The sequence below is a fragment of the Amblyomma americanum genome, chromosome 1 (assembly GCF_052857255.1).
Source record: "Amblyomma americanum isolate KBUSLIRL-KWMA chromosome 1, ASM5285725v1, whole genome shotgun sequence".
Lineage (NCBI taxonomy): Eukaryota > Metazoa > Arthropoda > Arachnida > Ixodida > Ixodidae > Amblyomma > Amblyomma americanum.
In genome coordinates, this window is record NC_135497.1 from 315,416,654 (window position 1) to 315,428,778 (window position 12,125).

Genomic DNA, 12,125 nt, shown 5'->3' on the forward strand with positions numbered 1-12,125 from the left:
ATATATATATATATATATATATTACCGTGTTCGGCTATCTACCTGCATTTATATATGTGCACATTAATTTCATCTGTGGAGATGTAAAGACAAATCTTGGTGGACAGGTGGTGAGATCGAAAACTGTTAATCGCTGGAGAATACCATGTGATAGAAAAGAGGGCAAGGTCCTCGCACTGCAGGCTGCACTCTCAAAAGTTACGGACCAAGGAAACTAGGAAGGCAAAGAGCACCGGTACCTCCTACCTTTGAAGCGCCTGGCTTTCATGTAATCAGCATGGAACATGATAATGCACTGTTCGATCGTTCGATGTTAGTGCTCTAATACAGTTAGGTCATTACACACGATTGGTGTTTAAGTGCTGTAACGGGCGAAAAGAACGGATTGAAAAGCTGAAGTGCTTGGACGGCATGAGAAACAACACATGAGAAAGCGAAGCGTGCCTCGTGTCTGTCGTTCGTCCAAACCTCAGTGCGTGTACTTCGTTCCCTCCGAGAAGCGTGGTCTTTTCATCATGTTCCAGCATCAGCTAGACCGCATTCTTGTTTGTTCACACCTCCTGTTCTCTTGTTCTTGTTCTATAGCGCGTGGGAGAAAAAAACTGTATTTTGAACAACTGAGTACGAGTACTGAAAGGTGTAATGTTTAGTTCGTGACAACTTCTTAATAGTGAAGGCTTAGAAAATTTTAAACAGTTCAAAAGTGACTTAAATCACGAAGGGTTAATTAACCAACTTTGAACATTCAGTGCGGTAACGTGAGGAATACGGAGCGAGTCCAAGGTCAGACAGATGAGGGGCCGACAAAAATGTTTATTAAGCTAGAACGTGCAAACATAAACAGTTAAATAAACTGCAGATAACACAATACAATTACGTCAAAAACACCTTGAAGGAAATCTATTCTGCGTTTTCCCTTCAGGGTCAACGTGCCGATGTCTAACATGCAAGCCTTCAGCACCATCTTCAACTGTTTTGCAAATTCTGCGATGAACTCGACGCACGGTGCACTGTTTGCTGAGGCTGACTCACACAAGAAGAAACAAGAAAGCTCGACAGCAGTGTGGGAGGCGTGAGGTATATCCTCGTCTACTGTTTCCTGTGTCAGCAAAAATAAATGCCTTCATGCTTTTCCTGTTTGGCGCTTATTTCTGCCTATTTACATATCGCTGGGAAAAATTATGTCGCCCCAATTAAGACAAAGAAAAGCAAGCATTCGTGATAAGCAAAATTACGCTTTGCGCTCACACTTCTCAGGTGTATAATTACCTAAGCAATGCCAAGTTTTATTATTTCCGAAATTTTGTGGTGTGAAACATTTCACATTCTGCAAGAAAACCAAACTCGGATTTCTTAAACTAACAATGGATGGGGCGTTCAAAGCGAACAGTACCTGAAGATAGAATAATTTACGGAATTTCTTTTAAGTTATGCGAATTTTGCAGCATTCGTGTGCATGAAATAATGACATGGTTATGAATGAGTTTATTCAGAAAGGAAGGCCCAGGGCCGTGTTGGGTGGCAGGTGTATAAAATATAATTCAAGGTATAAGTGTCGTGCACTTGAAACTGTCTAGGGATCCACACAGAGGACATTACAATGTGGGCTTGAGTCATACTGGCAGCAACATTTAGCCAAGATGGAAGCGACAAGTTGAGAATGCGAACACCAACTCATCCCAACGTCGCTAGCGCGGCCAGGCAAACCCTGATACGCCATTCATCTAGAAGGCCTCTAGTGGTGACCCTAGAGGTAGCGCTCATGACTTAGAAGTGCTATACTGCTCTCTCAGTAGGGGTATCTGGGAATTAGCGCAGCCTCCGTGAGTGCCTAGCGCTGGAAATAGAAGTAAAATCAGACCAAGGCTTCACGGCGATGCACGATTTAGAGCATGGTTGCGAGGCGTGGATTCCGGCTTCGCTTCGCATTTCTTTTATACCCTTGATTTATATGCCGGCAAACAGCCAGAACTGCCTGTGCTAAGCAATAAGCATCTTCGACTTTACTTCGCAGGACAGCAAACACAAACTTGAGGTATCTTCCGACCACCGAACTTGGCGCCTAATCCTTGGGGGGAGGTGGCGCCACAGCGCCACTGCGGTCACGGCGTTGCGTTACCAAGATGATTATTTTTAAATAACATTTTTACAATTATAAGGTCTAGAATTGTGTTAAATATAAAGAGAAAATTATTTTTGTGAAAATATTAGCATTCTTTATATTTCACGATGCTTTCTCAAAGAAAGCCGTCAGAGTGGCCAAAACGCAGTCAAGTAGAGTGTAATAGCCAATCCAACTTTTCAACCAATGATATTAAAGCGTGTCGTTTTTCAATGTTCGCGATGGAGTTGTTGACAAGGTTCGTGCGCTTCCTACTCTTTCCAGCCCTCTTAAAGCCCAAAACAAACATTCTAACACCCCCCCTATCGCTACAAGGAAGTACAAAAGATGAGTTCGATGTGTTTCGACAAATGGTGTTACCTTTTTTATCCACTGTGCGCCCTTCGGTGGCGTGTTACGGTTGTGTGTTGGCGTCGCCTTGTGGCGCTCTCCGACGCTTATGGTTTCTTGTTCTTCTCCAGACCGAGATGATCCTCGACTCACAGTACAGGAGGGCAGATGGCGTAAGCACCAGGGAATCGGGCCAGGATGAGAGCCTGTACTGCCGAACACTCAGTGTCCGACTCAAGGATGATTTTTGCGCTACGGCACGGCGGTGAGTTCCGGGAGATCGCGGCAGTTCCGGGCTGTAGTTTCGCCTCGTAAGGGAGGCTTTTTGAAATTTTCGGTACCCCAAATCATTTCAGAAGTTAGAGCATAGCTGATAAAATATATTTTTTGCCACGTTTTGAAGAAAATCGGCATGGGGGCTCAAAGAGCATTGAAAGCTGGCATTAAAGCATGATCACTTCACGCCAATGGTTGGTTTCACCTTAAGGGCGTGTCGGTGCAGTTTTCACATCTTCCTATTTGTCAGTGGGTTAGGTTTAGGGAATACTATTGGTTGAATGTGCATTTGCTCTTAGTAACAGCGAATCGATCACGCGAGGAGTGAACCGGAGAAGAATCATCAGCGGGCATGACCGGGAACAGGTGTTGCAATCGAACAGATACTCACGTTATGTTTTTCTTTCTTTTTTTCAGTGTTTCGTCCATGTGCCTCACTGTACGCAAGAGCAAATCATCGACTGTTGGTCGAAAGGTGAGTGTTTATCCTTATTTGTCCTTGTTGGATTCTTATAAAAAGGGCAAAGAATGGTAGGGCATAAAATGTCTTTTATTAAATATGCAGAGGCGATGCGTGCGCGTTTTAATATTTATAAAGAGCAATTTGAGCAGGTTGCATCACAGGAGGTTTCCAGCTCGTTTGCTCATATATGCCGCTGGAGTTTTCTATGTTTCTGCAAATGTGAATGTTGTATGCATTCTTCTCTTGACACACCTAGTGAGAAGGGACATAACTGGCAAAGGCTCATATTTTTGCCCCTCTGTGGTTCAAAGAAAGGACAGCAATACACCCTTGAAGAGATACTCTTTGGCAGGTTGAGGTCAAACCAGTTCATATTACTACGGATGGGAAATTCTCACTAGACAAAGCCCAAACCTAACTCTTGTCCCTTTAACGACTTCATTTACAGTGTACAATGGTTAAAGGATGAAACTCAATGTATACTCTGGGAAACCTTTATGATGTGGGTATCACCTTATGACAGACCTCTGCATTGTGTAGCTTGACTGCATATAATCCAAAATGATATTATGGTGTTCAAAACCAGTGCAGAGGAGATAAGGGGATTTTGCAGTGGGTAACCTCAAGTGAATTTTTTACTTTGCCTGTAATCTCTGCTGCAGAATGTGTCAGCCAAAGGAATTTTGAGGCTTTACTTGTTATTATCTAGACGGCATTATTAGTGCTAACAAAACACGTACACGAAAGAAAAAGAACGACACGGGAGTGGCGCTTTCTGTGTGCTTCTTTTTCTTTCGTGTACGTGTTTTGTTAGCGCTAATAATGCTGTCTGAATCTGAAAACCATCTAGCCCATCTGCAAGTTCTTTTAAGCCATAGCCCATTATCATTCTCTTTTTTATTTTAATCCATGGCCTTTGCATGTTTCAGGAGCTCCAGATCCAGCTTACAGATGACGCAGACCCATTTTTTGTCTACACTCTCACTCTCACTGAAGAAGACTTCCAGAGGCAAGTCTTTGTGCACTTTTTCATTTACTTTTTTGTCCTGTTTGTTAAAAGCTTTCTTCACTTCTCTTTTTAGTCTTATTTTTTGGTTCATGCTGTTGTGCTAAACACAAGCAATGTACCATTTATCTCATGTTTATGAATTCTCTTGAGCTTTCTCTTGCCAGCTCCTCCTTTCCTTCCATCCTTGCTTCTGTTGCATCAGAGTGTCTGAAAACTGAAAAGTCACTGAAACTGAAACCATTGGCTGTATTTCTTGCACCCTGGAAGAGCAGAAGTGTAGCTGTATTGCCAATTAAGTGGAGGGAAAAAAAAGCTTTATTCTTCCGATAAGAATGAAAAAGAGTCGAGAGGGAGAAGATACGTAGAGCTTGGCAGACCCTTTATCCTCGTTAGATGGTCTGTCAGACTTTATGCTTATAGATATATACTATAGATACATAGGTAGGTATCTATTGTCAAATATGGTTTCTTTTAAGTTATTGCAGGTGCACGTAAACTATTTTATCAACTATATGTAAATGACTAATGCCTGTCACAGCTGAAGTACAGAAAATGAAAACTGTATTACATTCCAATACAGAAACAATATTACATAGAAGTTACAGTGTTACAAACAACGTTACAGTGTCTCTACAAAGAGGGTAGACACATGCAGCTTGATACTTCATGCTGAGCTGGTCTTGATCAGTGCACCTGCTGCTTGTGAATCTCCAAACTTGCTTGCAGCGCTTATAGGAGATGGAAGGCATCAGAGGCTTCGAAATGGCAGAAATCCCCTTGCTTGCCATAAGCAGGCCTCACTGGTTAAAGCGTTAGGTGCAACAGTTCCACTTTATACCTTGTATCTTGGCCTGTTCCTTGTTAATTTCTGTGTAGCAACAGCTGTCTCGTGTGCAATTGTTACGCCAGCTGCTGGCAGGACTAGCGTTGTTATTGCTGCCAGCAATTGCTGCAGAGTGACAACGCCTCGGGTAAATGTAAGGTGAGAACTACCCCCACTTACTAAGACAATTCAATGCAGTAAAGTGACCTAGAAAATTATCTATACATGCCAGCATCACTCTCTGTGGTCTAATTCAGTGTTTGAAGTGGTCTGAAAAGCCTGGAAACTTTTCTTTAAGGTGCCTGGTTTTCCTTCGTGATAAAACAACGGCGTCCGTGATAGAGCTAGGTGGCATCCCTGTCCTCTTCAGATATCCGAGCAATGCGAACATGTTCACATCATGCAACATCAGATGATGGTTGGCACACCATGAAAATGGAAGGAAAAGGTTTGAACTGATAAAACTGATGCAGGAAGCAAAAGAGTAGCCTTCATTGGCTTTTGAACATGACAGCGTGTAGTCATTACATGTGCAGCAAAAGCAGGTGCAGATTCTGTAAGGTTTCTTGACACTGAAACTCCTGTTCCAAAGCAGTGCCTTTAACAATTTTCGCAGCAATTTTTTAAGTGGAATGTAGTTCAAAAGAAAGTGAGGATGAAAAAATGAAGAGCTGGTGACATGACGTGTGAAAACACTTCAGGGCCAGCACAGTTTTACCGCTTTACACATGCGACTCCATGTTCTGAATTTCCTGTTCCACCTAAAATGACTCACCCACATGGCAGTGAAAGCACCCTCCATTTTCTTGAAAAGTGTTCTTATGATCACACTTCCTGTATCTAGAGGCAGCTCAAATAGAAGTATGTGGACGGCATGGCATACACGTTGGCAGCAAGGAAATATTTTTATGCACAATTTTAACTTTTGTGCCAAACTTATTATTTTCAAAATGACTACTCGCTTGTGTCACCACCAAAACCAACAGAAAGCTGTGCAAGAGACTGCAAAGTCTAAATTTAAATTACAAAAAATTTCATTAAGTAAATTTTCTTTTCCAAAATAATTTGCGAAAGAAACGTTTCCCTTTTGGAGGGGAGAACTGTGCATAATAAAGGTTGTTGAAAAATGTTTTAGAACTCCTTAAATAGAAGCACTTAGGAAATCTTGCCAGAATATTTGTTTTTCTGGCTTTCATTTACACTGCTACATTCACATCTCGTCTCGCAGCCTCAAGGCACGGCAGGGCCTTCTCATGGACTTCCTGTCATTTCCACAGAAGTTTGTTGACCTCCTTGAGCTGTCTTCCAAAGATGATCAAAAGGTTTGCGTTCCATGGTTCTTTCATTTTGCTTTTCTTTTATACTTTTTCTTTACTAGTTCGTATAAAGACCACTAGTGTCTCCAAAGCATATACATCACAAATACGGCTCCTGTGGGTTAAGTCATCATATCTTGTTTGTTTGCTTTTTCTTTCTTTCGTTAATTCACTGTAGGTATGTTGTTTGCATCGGGGACATTTTAGGAGGAAGTGGAAAACACAGCTGGAATAAGCCTGACATAAAAAATAAAAGTGTGTCATGTTGCACCATGGACATCAAGTCTTCTGATGCACGTCGCCAGTTATTTGTTCCTTGAAATCATGTCTTAACAGGCTGCATATTATGATGTACCTTGAGCACAGCCTTCTTTTTCCGGTGCTTAGGTGGGCTTTTAATATTATTTATGCATTAAAATGCATTTCTAACGCTGTATCAACAGCGTCGGTAATCATTCGTTTGATCTGTTTTTTATGAGCTTGTATTTTTTCGCTTTTGTAAAGATCCCAGTCCTGCCAGAGCTAGTAATGTCCTTAAATAAGAAAATGAATTGCATCATTGACTTCTGCTGGCATACAGCTGGGCAGTGTTAATGCTTTCTTTCAAAGGCGTTCTTGTTGAATGAGGGTGTTCTTTTTTTACAATAAAGTTAGTGGCATAATTTCCTGCCCAATTCCTCGCAGTTTCTTCTTTTCTTTTCCTGCATTGCATACATAGATTTAGTATGTTTTATTTTGCATTTTACTTGCTTACTTTTTGTGTACTATTTCCTTCTTATATTTTGCTTTTGTTTTTGAATCTAGTTTCTGATCCCCCTTCCCCGCCCCTTTTTTTCATTTTTCCTCTGGCTGAAGCCACTATGCATTTTACAAGGCAGTTTTGGCACTTTTTCCTGCTTTTTGTTTTTTTTTCTACAATTCCACAGCACTTGAGGGTAGGTAGAATAAATAAATATATAAGGAGCACCACTCACACAAAACTGCTTGTGCAAATTGTGCACATACTTTTTCTTTCTGCCAGGAGAATCCCCGGTTCGTGGTATCACTGGTGGTGCAAGGTCGGACCGGCTCGGACCCAGCCATCTTGGACATTGTTGAGGCCAACCCATTCACGCACCTCGACTCAAGCTCTCTTGTGCACCAGACGCGGTCATCCGCGAGGATTTGACGACAGCCATGCACCTGCTCAAAGTATGGGCTTGGAAGCCATGCACCTTTTGGATTTGTCTGCAAAGCTATAGTTGCGTGTATGGGCTCCTGCATCGCGCTCATTCCTAGTTAACATATTCTTACTCATTTGTCTCTAGTTTGCCTCTTGCCTCCTGAGCAAACTCTTCTTTATTGGGCAAATATGTACCTTAAAAGAAACAACACGTGATGGCAGAGATTGTAGTGACAATAATTTGCATGCCTGGCTGTTATCGGAATGAGAATGGCCATGACACTGTTGACTGCACTGTATTTAAACACAACTTGGAACATTCTTGATAGTACATTTACATTGTCCAAGGCAGTTCCAGACATTGCAGGAGTGGTCACGCTTGACAACTCTTCTGAAACGATCTAAGCAGGTCTAGTGAGCCTGCGCAAAATAGTGGACCCCACGTGATGAACACAAAATGACTGTGTTGCATGCGAATGGCAGTAAACAAATTACCACTTGAAGGAAAGTGAAACAGAACTCATCGCATTATTACACGATTTGAGCCCTTCGAAACCAGTGTACTGTGGTGGAATGTTTATTTGTGGACATCTGGGGTTAAACCACTGCACCAAGCACATTCCATTGACAACCACTCCAATGCCCTCAATGTCGTCATCAATGTCCGGAGCTTGAATCGAATTATGGAAAACAATATTGCATTCTTGTCCAAAAGCACTACTTAACAGGGTCAAACCCAATGTAAAATCTTGTGTGAAGCCTCATAATAACTTGGGTAATTGGGTTAGATTGGAGGAGCGTTGCACAAGCTGCAGACAATGGGAGGAAGCTCAGGTAAGTTCAGAGGAGCGTCACGCCAGCTGTAGCCAATGGGATGAGGGCGTAGCGCCAGCTGCCGCCGAGTGAAGAGATGGTGTGACGATGAAGAGCGAGAAGCGTGGTTTCGCGCACAGGCAGATGCCCGAAGGAAGAGGCGAAGAATGAACTCATGTTTTCACACGTCCACTCAGTTCAACTCCACATTTTCTGGGAATAAATATATATTTTCCGCTGAACAAACTGCAACAAAGCCTACATCTCTCTTAAAGTTTTTCTTTTGAGTTATGGACGCTGGCTGGTATTTTACCCGTGCGGTCCTCCCCCATTCAAGGACGAAAACAGAAGGCTCTAGGCAGCACTGAGGAGCTCTGAGACGAACTTGCACGCACGCCTGCACCAGTACCAAGTGGTGACGACGGAACGGTCACGGGAGCTGGAGCATATTCGCTCCCTCCATGCCTCCGAGCTGGCTTCGCTGCGGGAGCAGCACGAGCGGGAGCTCACAGCCGAGAGGGAGCAGCACGAGCGGGAGCTCACGATCGAGAGGGAACAGCACAAATGGGAGCTCACGGCCGAGAGGGAGCACCACAAGCACGAACTCGCAGCCGAGAAGGAGAGTGCACGCAAGGTTAGCAAACCAACAAAAGGGGGGCCAGTCATTAAAATTAGCAGCGTAAAAACAGGCAGGCGCAGATGCAAAGCATAAAAAAAGACATAGGTAGGTGCTGACTAGCAGCTGAAGTTTATTCTACAGTCGAGCCCGCTTATAATGAATATGAGCGTCACGCGGCGTCCATTCGTTATATGCCGAATTTTGTAGCAAGTGGCACAGCTTTAAAGAGAGTTGCTTGTCAAAAAAACAAATTTTTTTCTATGCAAGAAAGTCCGTGATGGACGTCTGTTTTTGCAGCGCAGATGCAGTGAGGGAGGTTTCCAGTTTATTTAAAGGAGAAGCGTGCTCTTCGCTGAGGCCCTTGGCATAGACAAGTTGTCTGAGGCCCTCTATGTAGGTCATTGCTACGGGCGCGCTTATGGGTGCTGGCTCCGAAGTTTCATCCTCATCCGATTCCTCCGCGTCACTCTCGTCCCGCACTTCAGAAACAATGTCCTCGTCCGTGCACGGTTCAGCGGTGCCGGCGTCGTCAGCGACAGAAATAAAATCATTCCAACCGACGTCATGACTCCCCATGTTGGGGACGACAATGTGCTGCCACAAATCGCCGCCGGGCTGGTCTTCTTCTGAAGCATCAGGCTCGGCATCAGACACTCGACGAAGCCGGCCTTGCAGAAACATTTCCGCTCGCCAGTGGCCGTCACCTCCGTCCAGGCCGCTTTCGTCATCTCTACCGCTGAATACAATGGAAATGGGCACGGTGTTCCCGTCCGCCATCCCGAATCACAACCAGGTCCCGAGATTTGAAAGAAGCCAACAAAACGTCCGCACCACAACAAGAGGGACCAAAAAAAGATATCTTTTTTTCCCTGCGGTTATTTTTCCTGTGGACGCAGCATCTTCTAAAATCACGATCCGTTTGAAGGCTTTTGCGCCATTCCGCTTACACTGCCAACTAATTTTCAATGCTTGAGACGCTGTTCAAACCGTTTGTGGTCTTGACGAAGATGCTCAATAATGCTTTCTATGCTCCTCTTCTAAAATCTCCTATTCTCTCCTTGCTTCCAGACCTTCCTTTCTATCGCTTAATCTTTTATGAAGGGCTGAACCAGCTCTGGTGGAAAGTCAAAATGGTAGCAATGCGAGGGCACTGTTCGATGGCATAGCTGCACAGATTTTTGTTGGCTTGTTTGTTTTCACATACAGCCTCGAATTAAGCTATGGGGGAAGGAAATAAAAAAATGTGGAAACAAATCAAGACAATTCGCTGAATCTGAGATACAGTTGAATCTTAATGTAACGAAGGGGCCCGGTGATTACTTCACGAAAGCCGTAGCTTCGTTATAGCCCGCATTGACAGAGCTTGCAAGGGAAATCGTCATTCCTTCGTTATATCCATTACTTCGTTATAAATCGTTTCGTTATAACGAGGTCCGACTTTGATACGGAAGCACAAATAAACGCAGAACAAAAAGATGGCAGGTACAAATCGCAGAATCAAAAAAAACCTTCATAGGCAGAGCATGAGTAGGGCCAGAGCGGGATTTCCAAACTTCTTTAGAGCACAAAAAAAAAACTATCTGAACAAGTGATTGCGAGGACTCAAGGTTGATGCTCAGTGCATGATAGGCTCCTAATTGGGATGGTCTATAGAGGTTTCCAAATGACTCGGATCGCGTAAGGTTTATTAATGTGTGCAGAAAGTTTGGACGTTCAATGCAAACTCGTAAGTAAAGTGAGTCAGTCTTAGATCAGACAGATGAGAGACCAATGAATTAATGTTTATTAAGAGAGTATTTGCAAACATAAACGGCATTAGTGGATAGCACGCAATGCAATTACGTCTGAAACATTCTGAAAGAAGTGTTTTGCTCATTTTTGCTCTAGAGTCAATCTGCCAATGTCTAGTATGCCAGCCTTCAGCACCGTATTGAACTGCTCGGCAAATTCCACGATGAACCGGACACGACGGTGTACTCTTTGGTGAGGCTGACTCGCAGAAGAGACAACAAAGCACGACAGCGATGTTGGAGATGCGAGATATATCCTCGTCCACTGTTACATGTTTCAGCAAAAATAGAGGGCTGCATGGTTTTCCTGCTTAGCGTTTTTTGTTTGTTTTTCTTGATTGACTGTTTACAAAACACCGTAAAAAATTATGAGGCACCCATTCAGACGAAGAAAAGCAGGCGTTTGTCAGAAGCAAAATTACGCTTTGTGCTCAAATTTATCCTGTGAACAGATACATACGTAATTGCAAGTTTTAAAATTTCTGAAAATTCGTTCCTTAAAACATTTCAGATTCTGCAAGAAAACTAAATTCATAATTGTGTAAACTATGATCGGATGGGGGGCTTAAAGTGGATGACGCCGCAACTTCAGAGGACTTAATGAATTTCTTCTTAGGTTACGAGAATTTTGCGATATTCTGGCGCATGAAATAATGCCACATATATGAGTGAGTTTATTCAGAACGAAAGGTCCTAGGCCACTGGCTGGCAGGCACGTAAAATGTAACTGAAAGTGTAAGCTTCTTTCATTTCAAATGACCTGGCATGTGGATTTCAAAATAATTTTGTACTTTGCTTTCGTTGCAAGGTTATGGTTTATTAAAAACATTTTCACAATTTCAGAGCAATTATTTCTGAGTTTTCGTAGAAAGTGTTGCGGTCAAAATTAACCAATTGCTTCTATACTCAGATACAACTCAAGAACGTAGCTGCCAATTGCACTGGAAGTAGGCACTCCGAGTATTGGCGTGGACCTATTTTCATGCCGTAGTGATCGACCACCTTGAAGTCTACGTCATTACAAGATATACACATCGCAATGGTAGTTTGTGAGCAATATAAATGTCAGAGGCACAATCATGGCGCAGCGAAAGCTCCAGCCAGTGTTGTTCACTGCTGTCACTCGATTGGCGATGGCTTTCTATAACCGGTACGAGTCTCTTAGGCCCAGCTGTGTGAGCCACATGAGAGAGATTAACATTGCATTGTTCGGATAAGTCCCATTTGAACACGCGCACAACATTCTTACAGATATGATTTCCGGCATGCAGTCTTGGAAAGCAGTTCTTTCAAGAATCCAGTGCCACTTGCAAGATTCACGCACAATGGCATCTCCACAACCGCCAGAAGTGCAAGTTTTGCTTGCTACCTCATCGAATTTGCCGTACCACTAAGTATACAG

At 43.2% G+C, this 12,125-nt stretch overlaps 1 protein-coding gene across 1 annotated transcript; it reads left to right on the forward strand.

Moving 5' to 3' along the window:
• Positions 1–2,318: 2,318 nt before the first annotated feature.
• On the forward strand, positions 2,319–9,117 carry LOC144098757 (spindle assembly abnormal protein 6 homolog). The gene is made up of 6 exons (XM_077631614.1): positions 2,319–2,360; positions 2,584–2,717; positions 3,146–3,203; positions 4,121–4,200; positions 6,252–6,345; positions 7,361–9,117. The coding sequence occupies exons 2-6, from the start codon at positions 2,590–2,592 to the stop codon at positions 7,505–7,507; spliced, it is 507 nt and encodes a 168-aa protein (XP_077487740.1). The 5' UTR covers positions 2,319–2,360; positions 2,584–2,589; the 3' UTR covers positions 7,508–9,117.
• The last annotated feature ends 3,008 nt before the right edge of the window (positions 9,118–12,125 follow it).